Source organism: Chaetodon auriga, chromosome 19 (genome assembly GCF_051107435.1).
Source record: "Chaetodon auriga isolate fChaAug3 chromosome 19, fChaAug3.hap1, whole genome shotgun sequence".
NCBI lineage: Eukaryota > Metazoa > Chordata > Actinopteri > Chaetodontiformes > Chaetodontidae > Chaetodon > Chaetodon auriga.
Window position 1 is genome coordinate 7,272,243 of NC_135092.1, and position 19,286 is coordinate 7,291,528.

At 44.7% G+C, this 19,286-nt stretch overlaps 1 protein-coding gene across 2 annotated transcripts in view; it reads right to left on the reverse strand.

Moving 5' to 3' along the window:
- Positions 1-19,286, reverse strand: part of rxraa (retinoid X receptor, alpha a) — a 98,823-nt gene that overhangs the window by 60,982 nt on the left and 18,555 nt on the right. For both annotated transcript variants that reach the window (XM_076757805.1, XM_076757804.1), the window contains exon 2: positions 10,122-10,235. In XM_076757805.1, coding sequence (XP_076613920.1) covers positions 10,122-10,235 — 114 coding nt within the window. The remainder of the gene's footprint in view (positions 1-10,121; positions 10,236-19,286) is intronic.

Genomic DNA, 19,286 nt, shown 5'->3' on the forward strand with positions numbered 1-19,286 from the left:
AGCGCTGCTGTGCTCGGGCATTAATTTTTTCACTCCTACATACTTAATGTGTCGGGTTCGCGAATAATGATTATGCAGACAGGTAGAGCGAGAGGCCAAAATCAACAATGCTTAATTATCACACAACACCAAGGTAAATCAGTGATAATGGACTTGTTTGTTTTTCCATAAGCTCTACATTCTCTTTTAACCCCTGCGACCTTTGGCAGGCAGATGGAGGGCAGACAAACACAGCGATCTCTTCTTGCATTCAGCATAATGACGCCGACAGGCACTGTCCTCTGCATATGCTTCATTTTGCATGTTAATCACATCTCTGCAAGTGCTGTGTGTGCACCTGCATGCGCATCAATACGACTGTGTGCATGGAGCATTGCCGCCTCTCCCTCTGTTGATACATGTGTATTTGGCACTTGATACTGTCTGTCTGCCGCTGAGCAAAGTCTGAATAAGGGAACTGGCGGCACGTTGGTGTCGGGTGAGACGCTGCCACCACAAAACTCGCCCGACTGTTGTGTAATCATCAGGCTCATACACACGTGCCTTGCCTGTGTATCACAATACATGGAGCAGATGGCGGGGAGGGTGTTAAATAAACACAAATACACGCTCATAATCAGCTTGGGTTACAGGCAGCTGCTTCTGCGAGCTTTGCCTTTGACATAGATGTTCTATAAAATCCCACCCTGACGAACTCTTTATATAGGAGGGTGGAAAACAAATCAAAGCCCAGAAGCCATGCACATGCTCATTTTGAGGGGGGGGGGTTAACAATGCAGTGCCTCAGCTCTTCCTAATCACTCACCTGGGTGGCTCATGCTGAATCTGAAACACTATCAAGCACAGCTGGCAGGACAGACGTGAAGAGCACACGGCCTTGTAAATACAGTATACATCCATAAAAAGATGTATGAATATACGCACGCGCACACACACACAAACATGAGCACACACAGACTGCTGCTGTAAAAAGCAACCACAAAGGCATTAGGCCCGTGGCGGCTTTTCTTTCTGGCATTAAGCGCTTGTCCTGATGCCGTCGTCTCCGCGGGAGAGGAGATCTTTGCCTGACGAGCATTAACAGCGAGGGACTAAATGTTCCAGGGCCTCTGGATGGTTTCATCATATTTAGTGCAAAACTGTCACGTAAATGATTAACTCCTTCCCAGGCAGGCATCCTGCTGCCTCGCAGGGGCAAGCGAGGAAGGCAGGTGAGAGTGTGAGCGGGTAAGATGCGTACTGTACAGAAAATGGCAGAAAGGAGTGAAAAGTATCAGCTCGAGCCTGAGCTCAAGGTGATGTCTTTAAATAGAATGCTTTGTCTTATTGTGACCACCAAACACAAAACTTACAACAATACGGTGGGAAAAGCAGCAAATCCTGACATGTGAGAAGCAAATATTTGGCTTTTTTGCTCAATAAATGACTTAAACAACTTATCAATGATCAAAATCAGTGATTTTTCCGTCAACCAGCTAGCTGACTGATCATTTCAGCAATGCTATCAATGTATCGACTAAACACGTGTCAGCACATCTGCCTGGCCCTCTGCGTTTAAAGAACTTGTTTTTATCTTTTTATTTCACATCACACTGCCCCTCTGGTCACCTCAAAGGTTTGTGAACCAGAAAATCTTATCAGGATGATTCATAAAGGTCTGGCTAACTGAACCACACGGCCCAAACCGTCTGATAAATAACAACCAGAGATATGTCAATGCTGAGCCATTGGGTTTCGACTGTGACACCCCCCCCCCCCCCACCCTTCCATACACACACAATCTTCTACAGCCTCCACCGCCCTCTCTGGATATTACTATCTCTTTCCCATCCTCATTTCAAAGTCATGGCACCACAGCTGCACAACCACATTAGTCAATTAGCTCAATGTCAGCGACTGTAATGGACTTGTGGACATGATGCCCCTGTGGCGTTTGGAGCGCTCTTTCACACAGGCTCTACTCTATCACACAGCCCCATTGGCTGAGCCGTCTGCATGGGCAGACACTAAAAGGTCAACACATCCCCCCCGCCAATACGCCCCAGGACTCCCAGCGCCCGGGGCCCATGGAGGGTGGGCAGGGCTGGGTTTAAGGATGAGCCCAGTTGTTTGCAACCTCTGTCGTCTTCTTTAATAGATTTTGCCGTCATTTCTGTTGCCAATCAGAACATTGACCTCGCCAAGACACCTGTTGATGTTGCTGTTTGAGCTCAGCAATTACTCTGGTGTGTACAATGTTATCACAAACATGAGCAATGAGGACCAAAGCCATGATGATAAAAAAAAACACTATGGTCCTCGCAGACTTTGAGACTTCCAGCTTCTCAATTGTTGTCCTGTTTGTCTGCTAAAACAGGGGCTAAAGCTTTAGTGTCGCCACAGCAGCCACAGCCTGCTCCTCCAGGGCGACCGGCTTCTCAGACCAACAGAGTCCCGACAAGATATTTCCATTAACCGCTGCATTACCATCACTCCCCCCTCTCTTTCTCCGTGCACCTCTCTGAGGAAAAAGCACGTGGGAGTTGCGAACACTTCTCCCCCTCTTCCACCTCTCACATCCCAGCATGTACTGGCCTGCATTAGCACACTCGGGTGGGCCTGTTGCTGTGCAGCAGAGACATGTGACATTGGCGGGTCAGGGCTCCACCAACCTGCCTCCCTCCACCATACTCATGCACACATCTCCTGCAGACCTCTTGACCCTTCGTCCTCTACCCTACACCCATCAGTTCCTGGTTTGGCCTTTGCGGGAGCATGAGGGCGGAGCCTGAGCGTGCTGGGGTGGCAGGTGCTATGTTTCTGACCTTCCACTTCATGAGATCGGCTTCGGTGACATTCGGATCAAGCGCTCCGTTGCGCTACCTCTCCCTCCCCCCATCGCCAGGCTGGTTATAATGCCAAGCGTGTCGAATCACTTTAGCGTCAAAATACCGACAGCCTCCTCCCCTTTCCTCTCTCCTCACTCCTCTCTCTCCATCCCCCCCCCAACATCCCTGACTGTCTGGCTCTCTCCCCTGTTTCTCCTCCCCCAGGGATTTGGGGGGGATGCAAACAGTCTGATGATCTGTAGCTGCCGCTGTCCTTCAAATTCCCATCGACGAGGACAGAGGCAACTGACCATAGTGAGAAGAGGATCAGCCAGAGCCGACGCTGACAGCATCAAGCTCCCACTCCACTCTAAAAGGACACCTGAGCTCCCTCAACACCTACTTAACACACAGGCCAGTGAACAAACACGAACAGGACTGAGGTGGACATGCAGAAACTCTGCTGCAACATTTGGGGGAATCTCATTACAGTTTAGAGGGAGAAAACATAATAGAAGGAGTCTAACGCCACATAATCAAACATTCTGACCCAATGTCCAAACTGCAAAAAGTGACATTAAAAGTTACCGAGGCCAAGAAAAACGCTGCTGCATTCTTGTGCTGTTGTTCTTCGTAGTTACAAAAGCAGCGTCGGATGTTGCAAGCGAAGCATAACAACCAGAAAACGCACGGTTCCGAGAGAAAATAAGACTCGATAAATAAATCACAAAAATTGGCCTCTTCCTTTGGTCTGGCCTTGTCCAAATATCTGGCCCTGCCGCGATTAGCTGATCCAGATGTTCGATGCAAACTTTTTTTTTTGGATTCTCCAGGATTTTAGTGAAAAGAGGAAAAACAAAAGAGGCACTCGAACTATGGCATTGCTCAAAATCACGTCTTGCTTTGCACTCTTGTTCTTCATCGTGTTCATTTATCACAGCGCGCACGCAGGGTTTTTTTTTCCCCATTTTATTTTCATGATTTATCCCTGCCTGTGGTAGACTTCTCTGCACACAAAGAACACATTTCCCTCTGTTTGTTTGCACAGTGGAGTGCAGTGTGTCATGAGTCGAACCATTCTTCTGCAAATGTGACACATATGCAATTCCTTCGTAGCCCAATCCTCCAATGTTTATCTGCGGCTAGAGGAGGCCAGTGCCCCTCAACACTTAGTCAGCCTCACTGATACAAACATGGCACTCAGGATCAGGCTCAAGCAGTGAGGAAAGCCTGAGCACTGCTGCAGTCTCTGATGTGTCTATCAGCTGGCCGGAGCAGAGAAAGAGCTGAGATATCTGGGTTAAGACGTACATATTCATTTGTATTCATGCCTTTTGTTAATTTGCCCATATATTTTAGCTGCATACCCATCGTCCCACGCTGTGATTAACATACTGTTCTGTGTTAGGCAACATGGGGCCTGAAGAATGAGAACTTGCTTATTCATGTTTAATTGATGTTAATAAAAAATGCAAGGTTTCTTTTTCCTTTTTTTCCCCCCCCTCCATTTCCAGTTGCGAAGCCTCACACACTGTACTGTAAACCTCACTCAACGGGTCAGGATCAACTCCGAGGAGAGCTGGAATCTGTGGCAGAGGGAAATTTCACCTCATCTGCGTAAACTGCCTCTGAGAGAATACATTATCGACAAGCTAAATATAACGAAGGATGCGACAGAGCATGAATTTAAAATAAAAACCACTGTTTTTGGGCTTGAAATAATACAAAGGGCTTTCTCTCATCCTAAAAGGAGAAGGAACAATGGATGAATTTGTATTCAGTGCAGAAATTCATTAGGCATTAAATTATGCTGTACTCCTGATAATTTAAATTTAAATGTTGTCTCCTTTGCGCTATCACGATTCAACTTGCAACTCGTAATGACTGCCTTTGAGAATTTGAACTTTGTTAAAAATTCAAATCCAAGTCTCAGCCCTCAATCCCACTACCCTCAATTACACCGCGGAGATGACAGTGGCTGCATGAGAGCAGGGGTACGACCACTTCCTGTCTGTCCCTCGTTTGCCTGGCTGCCTGCTCGCCTCCCTCTCCGCCGAGTTTGAGCTGTAACAATGAGATAGCATTTCACTCTGATGGTGCTGCTGGGGGATTATAGGCTCACAGAGTTATCAAAGGCTTAGTCGCTCTGATTTCTAGTGACCCGCCGTGGATGGCTGCCGTCACTCTGTGCCAGCACAGAGACCTCCATCTCTGCAGATGCATCCTGGCTGCTGCTGCCATGGCAGCTGGCCACCAGGGGCCATGTCACTTTGGAGGATCCCACTGGCAGACGTGATGGATAGGTATTGTGGGTATTCAGTGAATCCACGTCAGATAAAAGGACTTGCGTAGTGGTTTTCAGAAAGCAGCACAAACAGACACAGATGTAAGGTAATTATGAAGATAGAGTCAAACTCCTTTTATTAGACAATTGAAGAAAGAAAGACAGCTGTTCTAATTAATATTTTCATAGACAGCAGACAGCACAAGATAGCGACTAGCATTGTGGAGCATCTACCAGCTAATCAGGAGACGGTGGAGACCAAAGAAAGAGCTAAAACTAGAGTAAATATGTACAGTACATCAGTATGTCAGATGTTGTGTTTACAGTGTGTTACAGTTCTCAGAAGAGTTCCAAAAAAATCATTTGACTTGGCACTTCAGTTTTTAAAATTGTACAAAAGCCACAGCTTAATCTTTTCTTTTGAATATCATCTGCACTCTAACACCAAGCTGGAAGTTTTGCAAATACACTGAAAGAGAGTTGTTTTTAATGAGATAGCAGAGTTCTCAGAAATTAGCCTCCTTATTATGTGATTCAACAGAATAAGGAGAGATACTAATCAGGGTGGATTTTAGCACGTTATCATTGTTGTCAACTGCCCATAAAAGGGTCCAGGACAGGCAGAAAAGTCTCCTCCAGGCAACACTGTTTCATTAGATTACATTTTAAAGTACATAAGGAGTTTGTATATCTTGGGAACCACAGCCATTACATCTCACAGTACCTGATAAGTTTAATATAAATTAAAGCAGCCAATTAACTGCACAGTCTGGCAGTTCTTATCCCAGTTATGACAAATCCCAGTCCTCCAGCCTCAAGTAAACAGCTAACCATAACAAAAAGCAAACAGAGATTAGCTGGTTGCTGCCTAGGATGAGTCTGGATACTGTGGAGTTTGTGTATTAAAAATAATCTGCAGTGTGAGTCCTGAATGAATGGGGGCCAGGGCCCATAATCGGCAGCTTGGCGTCCTCCAGCCCCTCTGGCTCCTGACCTAACAGGAAGCAGCCAGGGAGAGCACTGACTCCGGCCAGCCAATTAGAGCGTGGGGAGCATGGAGCATACTGAGGCTAACGAGCTCCCTCTCTATGACCCTCCTCACCTCTGCAGGACCCCGCGATGGGAAATATGAGGAGCCGGGAGCCACTTTAACTCCACACCAACCGCCCCCCCACCCACCAAGCCAACCTCTCTCTTTAGCCTCCTTCGCTTCTTCACCCCAGCCTCCACTCTCAAACCCCGCTGTGTGACCACAAGGTCTACAAACACATGCTGCCTCTCTCCAGAGGCCCACCACATGGTTTTTAACTGCTGTGCTGATGCTAAAAAGCACCACACAGAAAAACAATGAGCGCGTACACACACATTCCTTGCACGGAGCTGGAGCTGTGTCACTTGCATTTCCCTGTAGTTTACTCTGGCCTGGCTCTAGGTGGAGGAGCAGCGGAGCCTCTTTCCAACTACCCTGAATAGTAAATGGGTTCCAAATTAACTGGCAGGCTTTGTGAGGTAGTGAGATAATTCTTAGGCACTGTAATGAAGTGGGACTGCTGTGAACATTAATGTGAGTTGGCTTTGGGTGTATTTATGAGTTACTGTACGAAACACCATCAATAAAGAGTGATGAATCAAGAAGCTAACAGTGCACCTGGTGGGTTAATCTCAGCAGGTAGTGAGAAACTAAGGGCTGCACAGTCATGTCGGCGCGTTTCCGGCACACTGCTCAGCCACATCCAAACCTAATGAAATAAAAAGAGGGGGAGCCAGTAATAATCATCTACGTCCAACACCCCCACCCCCTTTTCTCTGCAGGCAGAATTGGTCCTGTCATTTGGACCCTCCAAACACAGACCATATGTGGGTTCAGCCCTGGCAATCAGACTGCATTGTGGAGCAGGCGGCTGAGTTCATCAGGAAAAAATTAGCCCGCCGCTCTGCAGGCCTCGCTCCCATTGGCCAGTCACGCGGCCCGCTCCGTTTGAGGGCACCCCAGACATTCCTGCGGATAATCTTTTCCATTCCTCTGCTCAGCTCGGTGAGGACAGACCAAATCACAGCACAAGGCCTGCATTGTGAGGGCCTTTTCAAAAAGCCCTGTTTTCACTGCCGTTCTCTTTTATGCTTTCCCTCTCTCTCACCTCATACACCGCAATTCCAAAAAAGAAAAAAAAAAAAAAAAAAAACTTTTTCCCATCACGACTTCTTTTTCTCATAAAGAAAAAAACACTAAATGATCGCTTTCCCGCAGGATCATTTCAAAAAAAGCAAAAGTCCCGAACACTACGGTTCTCACAGTCCCTTTCCAGTAAGAGTTTGTTTTTGAAAAGCCTAAACAATGTAAAACCGCTGAAACCGGAGCCTGGCCACATCAGTGTGCGGCCTGGAGTTCAGCAGATCGCTGCTCAATACGGTTCCCCGGGCGAGGTTCGCAAACCTTCCCAGAAACCTCCTGCTCGGTCACCGCTACATGCCTCGCACCTCCCACAGCAGCTTGTCATTGTGGCCGTAGTCGGGCGGCTGGAACGTCGAGATTGGAGGACAATCACACGATCTGGGGACACTGGTGGATTTATAGTAACACGTTCCATAATTAGACCCATGATTATTACAGGGTCTATAAACTTTAGACTCCAGAGCGGCTGCCCAACCTCTGCTGCTATGACTTAACAGTTACTTCACTGTCTCTAGAAGCACACTGTGCTCTGGGAGCATTTTACACACCACCGATTTGGTTTAACATCTCCTGTAGTGAAACAGCAACAGAGTAAAATCCTACTTTTTTCAACACTTTCACTCCTCCTCTCCTCTCCGTTTGCCCCTGAATCGGAGGTAGACAAAATAATCGAATGTGACTCATATCCTAGTGTGCTACGGGTCTTAAAATAGCCACAACACAAAGAAGGAAAGCCTTTGACATACTTCAGCAAGGCTACACTTCTAATCCAGATGCTCCTAATTGTTCAGGAAGCACGTCCACCCTTACTGCAGGCTGTGACAGTAAAAAATGTTGCAATCAATCAAGATAGCTCCGTAAAATACACAAAGATGGGGGTGAGGTTGGTGGAGAACCGTGCACCTCACTGATCATGCTGAAACTTGCCTGTGAAAAAGTATTTGCCTGTGAAAGAGAGGGGAGTGGGTTCTCATCTTGCCTCCACTGAGAACAAAAAAAAACCTCCTCATCTTCCATAGATGAAAATAAGAATGTCGTCTATTTGCTTTTGAGAGGATGACAGAAAGGTTTCTTTATCAGTCAAACATATGAGTTGTTCTTTCTCTCCATATGTCAGACCACTGTGGCAGATGGGAATTATGCCCCTGCTGCAGGTTCAGGATCAGTGTCCTGTGTTGACCTTTCTCTTTTCAGTCCATGTAACAACCAGGCAACATTAAGCCAAGCTGCTCATGCTGTCTGGGTATCAAACAGCATTTGTCAGCGTCCTATCCATTCATTCAACTCCACGCCATTTTTAAAGAACGACTTTCTTTCAAGGTCATTGAGGAGTTTCTGATTCTTGAGGGCAAAACTTTCACAAGAATAACAAACTCAGAAAAGATGAAGAAATGTGAGCAGGAACAGATTTGATCTTTGCAGGGTAATCATATTGATAAATTTGACTGCTTTGTTTCGTAACGGCCGACTGTGAGATAAAACGGAATGATTTCAATTATGGAGAGACCTCAAGGCAGTTTTGATAACGACTCTCTCTCCGCTTATCAAACTCAGATAGCACTATATTGAAGATTGAACAGATTTTGTCATTTTCGTTATCTGAAAGTTATGATACAGTTGTTTTTGTTTTATTTAGGGTTAGTAGACTGAAAGACGAACAGCAAAAATATTTTTAGGACTTCTCCATCACCTTTGAAGTGTTTTGCTCAATTTGTCCTGTTTGAAAAACAGAAAATGTCATGACCACTCGAAGACTGACGCAACAGAACATGTATTAATATTTACCACTTCACCCAACAATTTCTCCTCATGCAGCTAAGAGCACTTCAAGTAAGGAAATGAATTACATGAAGCAACCAGAAAGGAGTCTAATTATTTTGTAGTGCTGCACAAAATGGAACAAATGGACTAAACCCTGAGCTGATTCAAAACAAGACAGAGGACAAGCAAAATGGCAAAAAAAAAAAAAGGGGGGTTAGCTAATATTCTGCATTTCTACAGAAGGCTTTGCTCAATGGCTGTTCAGACCTATTGCTGGACATCGGAATAAGCCTGGACGTTCCTCTTCCTCCATGCACTGAGAGCTTCCAGTTCAAGTGTAGAAATTCAAAAGCATCTAACTTTAAAATCAAACAGCGTGCAGCTGTTTATATGTTTATGTGACTTTGTCTTGCCAAATGAGTCACGCTCTCCTCACATGACAAGCGGCTCAGCTGGTCACAGCACTGACACTGCAGACGGAGCGAGCCTTGGGGATGGAGTGATAAATGTATCAGCATAAACCACATGCTGTGCACGGCTCTGTCCTCTATTCATGGGCCACATACCACACAGTGCAGTTCAGAATATCCACTGATGTCAGACCCTGCTTGCCTGTGTGTGTGTGTGTGTGTGTTGGGGAAGGGGGCTGGGGCTGATTTCAGAGCACCTCTGTTTACTTGTCCATCACCGGGGCTCCACATGCAAAGACACCATTAAGCAGTGTGAGTGAACACTGTCTCCAAAAAGGGGCCAAGACACACCTCTGACCGGAGGCGTTGGTGTGAGCATGTGTGTGTGTGTGTGTGTGTGTGTGTGTGTGTGGCAGAAACAGGCAATACTCTGTATATAAGTATGGCAAAAACCAATTAAAACTAAAGATCATAGAAACTCAAATACTGCCAAAACAAAGCTTTTCTATGTGTTTTTACATTCAATATTGTTATTCTTTCTCCCGCAACTGACGATCCACTCTTGACTGTGTCCACCTGCTGCTAGAACTTACTGATAAGCATATACAGTACATCCCCCCGACATTTTACCCAAGAACTGACAAGTACCCAAGCAGCAACAGGTTTGTTTGCGCAGCCAGTGTTACCTGAGGACAGGCGACGCTGATGGAGGGGACACATGCCACTGAAGCAGGAACAAACTTCACCTGAGCGACCTCGCTGCATGGGAGGAGCCAATGAGCACTGGGGCTTCAAGAACCCTGTAATGAAAGAGAAGACAAAAAATAAGACAAAGGAAAGCAAAGTTGGAAAGAAAGTGGATTCTTCTGAGCATGAAACACTGGTACAACAAAGGTCGACTCCAGCTGAAAAAGGCAAATGCCAAAAATTGAGGATTTGCCTTAAGGGGCTCTTGGTTTGACGGTCATGGGGTGAGGAGGGAACGAGTTAAAAAAATGAGATGGCCGCCAGCACTGTGCCACCATCAGACCCAGCCAACCTCTCACATTTACAGCTCTGTGGCCGGCTGGCCCTCGCCATAACCTCCTCACCGGTGGCACAGCACCAGCTCGCTGCTCATGTCAGCTCTGTAGCTACACCCAGGGCGAGGGCTCCAGAAAGCGAACAGAGCCTGGAGAACACTGGCGGGCCTGGAGGAGGGCAAAAAGCAGATGGGCACAGGACCAAGGTTATGGGCAAAATGCCAGATTAGGCCGAGGTGCCTCGAGGGGCTGGACGAGGCCATCTTACTGTCTGCCTCTGGGGTCACGGGGGTCATCTTCTATAGGGAAGCCATTATCCTGCACAATGAAGCAACTGAGAGGGCTGAACCCCCTCCGGACCAGAATTCACCCATCACTCACAGTACCAGCAAACAAGAAGAGCAAGCAATAAAAAAAAAAAAGCTACTGTAGATTGCCCAAGACAGAAATGCTTTGCGGAAATATTTCTTGAATTACAGTACTCTAGAATTCTAAATTAAAAGAGAATGTTAAATAACTGAATATAAGACTCAGTTGGAAACAAATGCACCATGAATCAAACAACAACTTAGAAAAACAGCTTAAATCTGACCCTGTCGCGCGAACCCTGCCACTAATAACCTTTTTAAATTCCTGAATATCTCCTAAATACTGCAGACTCAAAGTGACATATGAGTGGCATTTCATTTCATGTGCAGGCTCTAGCCAAAGTGGAAACTTCTGTGTGAACTTTACTGAGGCAGATCCACTCTGTCTTTATCGACTGGGTAGCTCATGCGGATCTCATTGGCATCGGCAGATCACTGCAAATCCAAACTTTATTCATTCCTCACGAGGACCTTTAGATTTCCAGCGAGCATCAAGAGCAGGAGCCAGAGGAGCCCCCCCATCACTGTGATATGAGCCCTTTATTGCCACCATGAAAAACATGTCACTCCGGATGAGCTCAGAGAATGACATTTAAAACAGGCAAAGGGATATTGAATTAGTTCCCCATGATAAGCTGTCTGGGATGCTGATACTTTCTGTTTACAAGGGAGTGCGAGCATGAGTGGGTGCCATGTGCGTGCGCAGTTATGTGGTCGTTGGGGGGGTCCATCTCATGTCTGAGGCATTCTTCAAAGCTTTAATTAGTGTTACGGACAAAGCAGGGATGGACTAAGTGAGTCTGGACCAGCAAACACAGACAGACTGAGATCATCCAGAATTACGTAAAACAGACGAGGAGCGCATTCTGACTGTCTCATTAGACTAGAAGTAAATATGTTTCTCCTCATACGCTTAACCTCATTGTTCGCTGAGCACAATAATGCTCTTGTTGCCGTCAGATGTTGGAAAATGTCAACTGAAAACAATAGCAGTGACTCCAAACCTCAGTTTCATGGGTATCCCTGAGAGTAAAGGCATGTTGGAAGGACATGAGTAAAACATAGTTAGAATTTAAGAGATGACTGATCTTCAGTCAAGACTGTGTGTGTGCATGATTAAGTTTTTATTAGATGAGGGATTAGTTCACCCCAAAATACAACCAAACCTGTTTTTTTTTTTTTTTTTTAAGTCTTGGGTGCAATATATCAACTGTGAATATGTCTTGCCAAAATTTTGAGATATGTGTCTGTCATCACCCCAATACAAAAACTCAACGGTCATGATGAACATGGTGAAGTTGTCTGATACTGTGCCATCCACACGACTGATATATAATCCAGATCCAGGCACACATTGCGCAACAAAAAGTACAAAAATAAAGAGTTCTAACAACAAAAGTGTATAAGTTAGGGACAAAGCATATGTAATTGTAAACTGGAATAGAAAGGCGAAGTGTTGCCTACTTTTTCTTGCTTTTGAGGCAAAAAGAGCAAACAAAAGGACATCAAAATCAGCCATTTGATCTTTTTATCTTTGTTATCCTTAAAGCACGGATCGTCATCATCATTTTTCTCAGTACTCATGTATGACATGCTTGCACGGTGGGTGGCAGAAGAAAAAAAACCTTGTTAAAAAATCTTGTTAAACTTTGATTCCGAAAAAGTCCTGCTCCACCTACAATCCAGTATATTCCTGAATGTACAAAGGGGTTGAAGGGCAAACAATGACACATGGTATGGAGCTCTGAGCAATGTCACTGAACATTAAGGCATTAACATATGAGCCCGGGCTCCCAGTCAAGTTGGACTTTCCCAAAATCAAGAGTAAACTAAGCAGACAGCAGCTCCCCCACAAAAAGCGCCCAACGCTGCAAGCCATCCGCCAGAGTAATGTTCCCACTGGACAGAGCAATGCTTAAGTGTGGTGTTCAAACACTTAGAATTTCACCTTAAGCTTGAAGCAGAGCAAGAAAATGGAACAGCAATATTAGTTTGACCCTGAACATGATCTCATAATCTCAGAAAAAAGGAACTTCATCCTTTGGTATTTTTATACCAAGCTTGAAAACAGAATGCAATAATCTGCAAATGACGTGTGTTTGCCGACAACAGGTTTACAAAGCGTTCCCAAGCCCATGTAGCAACATCCTTTATACAACCATGTGTTCACAAAGTGGTGAACCTCGTTCCATCCTTGCTTGTGAGCGACTCAGCCTTTCGAGGATGCCCCTTTCATACCCAGTCGTGATACTATCACCATTATCATCACCATCCTAACATTTTAGGGGTTGGGCAAAAAGTGACTCATCAAACATTCAGTCACCTGACACTTGTAAAAGTATTTGACAAACGAAGGATTTGAGAGGCATGTGCGTGTCTTTTTCCTGTTCACATCATAAATCATTTTCCGTGAAGGGCTTTACTTTTCAGGCCTTGAAGTAAAAGATGAAAAGGGCGGCAGCGGCCTGGACATGTTCGTGCAGGTTGAGGATCCGCTGTCATGAGTGTTAAGGCTGATACATGTCTTGTCATTGAATCATCTCCATCAGGCTGCATCAATATGCCTCAGCCCATACACTTAAGCAGGACCTCGATGACAGAAATGTTTGATCTCGCTCTTCACTTGCAAGCAGCAAGAATCTCATTGGCTTTAATAATTGTACGATCCAATCTTCACGGGACAAGCTGAAACGTCTCCAGCCAATCAGTATTATCCTTACCGGCTATCATGGGGCGTTAGAGCAATGTAAACATGTTGGGGGTTTCCTCATTAAAGATAGGCCGCTCATGAAACGGCATCCAGCATTTACAACCTTGTGCTAATGAAGGCAAGCCTTTGAGATGGCCCACTAATGAAAGAAGGCTTTTTATTGATATAAGGCTAATAAAAGAAAGACTTATTGACAAGGCTCTAATGAAACAAAGGTGTGTCAATTTGCAATTATAGCAGAACTCTCTGATAAAGGGTAAGCTGAAGTATTTTCGTGAGAGGACGATTCTCATTTGTCACAGACACATCAGTGAAAGTGCTCCCAGACTTTACAAGATCCCACAAACTCAAGTCTTTTCAATGAAATACATTCAAGCATTTATGAGAGTTGAAGGGATTGCAGCAGTGCTCTCTTAAAGCGTCGCGATTGTTCGTGTCCCGCGTTGCCAAGGTGATCAAGCCCAAGGTCAAAGTTCATTGGGCCCTTAATGCATCTCCCAGGTGCAATAAAAAAATGAAAAAAAGCCTTTCCCACGTGGGACCCCAGGGGATAAGGTCCTGGTAGAATGTGCAGAAGGACAGACCAGCAGAAGAGCCATCAATCACCACGGTTACCATTGTGAATGCCATTCACCTTCAGCAGTATTCTGCAGCATGCCTCCAAGCTCCACGTGAGGAAAAGAAAACCTGCCCGGCCTTCAAAACTACCCTGAAGACGAGTGTGTTTGCCCACGTGTCCTTGAGATGTCTATTCTAATAGATTTTCTGTTTCCTCGACATGCTACTTCATAGGACAGAAGATTACACTATGAATGAAGGAACAGTCAATTATGAAATTACTGTTGAGTACATGTAAGAGGCAACATATCAGCACTACGTCAGTGCTTTATTCAACTGTGTCCAGCGTGTGCTGAAAAAACTAGTCCATTAACAGAAACTCCAAGAAACTAACCATCAATTTAGATAATTGATATACCATTAAAGCCATTTTCAAAAGCAAAAATGCCTTCAATTTTCTGTTTCCAGTGACTTTTGCTGTTTCTCTGTTTTCAGTGGACTGAATCATAGTTTTTGACTATTGGTCTGACAACAGATGAAGACGTCACCTTGAGTTCTGGGAATGTGTGTTTTTTTATTTCTCTCTCTTTTTTCTAACATTTTAAGAACTAAATAAATAATTGCAAAATTAGAGAGATTAGTCAATAATAAAAAAATAATTGTTGGTTGCAGGCCCAGTCACTACTGTGTCAATGCTTTCTGAGAGTCTTTCTAACACATTCTGTGTTTGATGCTGTTTTCTGATAAATGAAAGGCATCACGTTCGACGCTTAATGATCCTCTGATGTTTGCTTTTCCGTAGAGAGTGTTAATCCCATGCAGCACTGTCTCATTACACCAGCAATTACCGCTATGACAAAGCCTATACGCTGAAACAACCTTTCCTTCACTTCAGTGAGCTCTCTGTGAGGAGCTAAAACACACTTCAGGCCCCATCAGCTGATAATCAAACACCTCTCATCTGAGCGCTGCATCCCTCTCTGATCCCGGTGATCAGCGTGGAAAGCATCCAACCTGCTCCTGAGCATATCTGCTCCATCAGCAAACCGTCTTCCCTCCCCCCCTTGACGATATCCATTTTGAAGGAAAAAAAGCTACATTTAAACATGCCTCTGAGCTCTTATTTATCTCAACCAGAACAAAGCCTGCGCAGATCTATCACGACAACAAAGCAAACCTCATGAAGATTACTGGAGGCAATACTTAGATGCTGATTATACTATTGTACTTGATAGAAAAATAGCTTTGGCATATTTTACAGACATGTAAATCTTTTTGTTGTCGTTTCTACATGTTTCTCTGCCTATCTGGATTACTTAGACCCCATTACTGACACCTTTGAAGGTCCCTGAGCAGCCAAAGCAGACACAGGACAGGTCAAAGGGAGCAGGTGAACATAAGGTTACCCCTCAGATGAATAAGGTCTTCAGCTTTGAAATAACTCGGAAGTCTCTGCAGTAGGTTGCATATTTTATTTGTTTGTTCTACAACAGCATGTCGCCTGTATTAAAATACAGGCTTGTATGTAGAGAAACTTTTCACTGAAGCTACAGATTCTTTAGAGCCATAATTTGCTCTGCTTTGGATGAATTAGGGCAGCAATGCCACCTGAGGGCTTCTTTCAGTCCTATTGGGAATTTCGACAAAATCTCCAGAAACAGATACCCGCGAAGACCTTGGCCGGAAGACACAATTCTCAGGTTCAGCCACAACAACCCAAATCACTCACGACACAACTTCCTTGCACAAAATGACGAGGAGGTCCATGTTATGAGTAGTCTTCACTTAGCTGGAAAACAAATGCGACGAAAATCTGCAATGTGCAACTGTTTCTCGGGTTGTGAGTCACAACCGCTGCTGAGGTCTGGACTGCCAATAAAAAGTTAACTGGACAGCTTTATTGAATGACTTATTAAGCCACTGTGTTTTGAGGGACCTAAACTGAGGCGCTTTTGAAACGAACAAGAGGACCTTTCTACAACTGCTGTTTAAAAAAAACAAAAAAAAAAACATGCCTTCCTACTTTGTCTGAAATTGAGTCTGCACTTTCACACAGTCTCGGTATAATGAAAGTGGCAGTTGCCCTGGTGTGGCATTTGAAGCTGCAAGGCATCTGTAGAAAAGGTAGACCTGACAAAGATGACCTTTGTAAAGCTGTAACTTTACCACTGTTATTACTGAGCAGCACATGTCTATCTACCTACTTTCCCAAAGTTCTTGAAACTTTGTTTAGACTTCTCAGGAACGCTGATAGAACAATCCTTAATTTAACACCTTAACAAGCTTAAAACTGATGAGATTCCACTGATTTAAATCTAAAATCAATACCAAATTCTATTGTAGGAGCAAAAGAGACGAAACTGCACTGAAATACTGTTTCCCAAACCATCACCTCAACACAATACTATTGTCTCCCCATCTGACACAGCTTTGTGTAGCTAGGAAACCTTGACTGATGTGCCTCTCAGTTTGAAAAAAAAACAAAAAAAAAAAACATATATCAACAGTCTTAACTTAACAGTGTTGCTGCTCCACTGCCCTTGTTGACACCGGGGTTATGACTGCACACACGGAGCCAGACATAATTCTGTCACTCTGTGAAGGGAACACACGTGTGGAGACAACTAGTTGAAAGTGTGGTTGTGGTTGTGGCAAAATCCGCTGCTCACAGAACTCCGCCCACAGGCTTCCTTCCAATTCCGTTGCAATTTCTGGTGTGAATAACCAACTCCACCACCTCCACAAGTCGCTGGATTGGTTGATGTAGAAATTTTTAATCTCAGTTTGATCCCCGCCTGCACACACACACGCACACACACACACTCTTTCATGCCAAAACCAAACTCGATTGCTTCCAGACATGCAGTACACCTGCTTTCATAATGGCCGTTAAGTTCTGAAAAAGTCTTCTAGGATTATTCTGAAAGACAGTTGGATGTGTTTGGGCCGTGGCTCCATTTCTCCCAGTCTCTCAGGTTTACCTTTCCCACAGAGCATTGCCTTCTATTGCGGCATTGTTCAAAACATTACAAAGTGCTGGGGTTAAGCTTAGATGAAACCAAAGCAGGGGATCCTGATAATTTATAACAGTCATTTGTCTCACTTGGTGTGACGTGATGAAGCCAAAGGCAGGCCATTGGTGAGCAGCCACAGACAGATGGGTGGGGGAGAAGGGGGGGGGGGCATGGGCGGATGGGAGAGAAACTAAACGAGTGTGGTAAATGAGGTTAGAAGGGAAGAAAAGAAAGGGCCGGTTCAAAGAGCACTTGGGCACGTCAGAACCTTTCTCCGGGGCAAATAGGGGAACAAGGGCCTCACTACAGCCCAGCAGCCGGAGCAGCTCCTTGGGCAAAGGACTCTAATCAAATTTGTGTGACTGGACCCAGAAAAAGCTGCTGGGTTAAGAGTGGCTCCTTTCACCCTGGTAAGGACACAAGGAAGCATTTAAACATCTACTATCCCTCTGCTGATCTTTACAGTAGCTGTTCACATGACGGACTATCTGCCAACAGCCCTTGGCACATCACACACTGGCCCTTTTTCTCAGCAGTGAAATATCACCAACAGAAAGGCGGTGATAAAAACCTTGTTTTATGTGCTTCCTGTAATGGATAACGGGTGGAAGTTCACACAACGTTTTGTGGGATTCACCCGGCATTCCACTGCTTCAATCTAGCATCAAATTTACAATTTTTTGCCCTGATTAATGGTTGCAATTGAACACAGTTCTGGTCTTAGTTCATGGCTCTGATTTCCCTTGATCACAGCTGACATTCTGGAGCGATCAAAGAGAACTACCTCCAGCAACTGATGTTAACATAAAGCTTGGCTTCACAGTATGAAGATGAATATTCTGCAGGGGGAAATCTAATGCATCAACGGCAGTCCAGAGGTCCTGCGAGGCAGAGAGTGAGGTGTGGTGCAGAGCAGCGACCTGTAACCCACTCACTGCCTGCCTGAGTTCTGGTGGAAGGTCCCAGAGCACGCTTCCTGTTAGCCTACTAAATTGACTCCACACACCCACGCTCCCATCTCTACAGGAGCACACAGAGTCTCGCATTAACCTCCTCCTTCTGCCTCAACCTAGTACATCTTGAATCAACGTACTGAGGATGTAAACATGTACAAACACCCAAGGACACAACAGAAGGAAGGACTCGTGCTGCCACCCACGTCCTCTGTTCTCCTCTTCCGAACAATTTGTTCTATAACTCTGACCCAGATTCACCAATCAAGGTCGACACATGTTTAAGTTAAAGCTTACATTATCATTTGCTCATTCTGCCTTTGTTGTAAGAAGCCCTTGTGCACCCATTGTCTTACTCGCGGCTGCAAGACACATGTGCAAATGCCTGAATCCTGACTAGACTGAAGAATCTCGTGTGGTAACATTTTTCAGGCTTTCTTTCCTCTTGAGGAAGTAAGGCAGAGCTTTTACCTGTACTTTCAAAAGGTTTGGTAATAGACGAAATGTATGAAAATTGCATTTTCATTTTCCAAATTGGGAAAATGCTAATCAACAATCCAAAAACCCAAAGATTTTCCATTCATAGTGACACAGACAGAAGCAGCAAATCTTCACATTTGGAACAAGCTAAAGTTCAGCATCCACTGTGAAAAATGTTAACATAAACTTCTTAATGATCTTTGGGTAATTATGTGCTATTCCCAAAATGGAAATCCAGCTGCATTTTAAAAACCTGATTAAAACAAAAGCCACATACACTACAAATCATGGAAAACAGTGTATTTGAGCCTGTTATGTGAAACATATTAACATGAAATAGTGCATAATTCAAAACCTGAAACTAAAACATCTGGAGCCACAGCTGCTCTGCATGGGTGTGCTCTCCAAAACCGAAACGACAATAAAAACACTGAAATTCATAATAGAGCAGAATAAGAATCATACAAAGACACACCACTTGTAAGACAGTTTTAAAAACAGGGATTAAGTGCACTCTTTGGGTAAAATGCCTCTTTAATTTGGAGGCATTAAATATGAATGGGGGATTTTTAAACCAGTAATGTTGATTGCAGCCTGTTGGCTGTAAAGCCCCATTAAGGAGTTGACTCCAGAAGGGGAACATAGTGAAATAGTCGTGTCCAGGATTTCAAATCTACAATAAATTGGTTGTAAAGTGCACACCTCTGATTCAGTATATGACAATGAGCCAGGCTGCACTGGGAAAC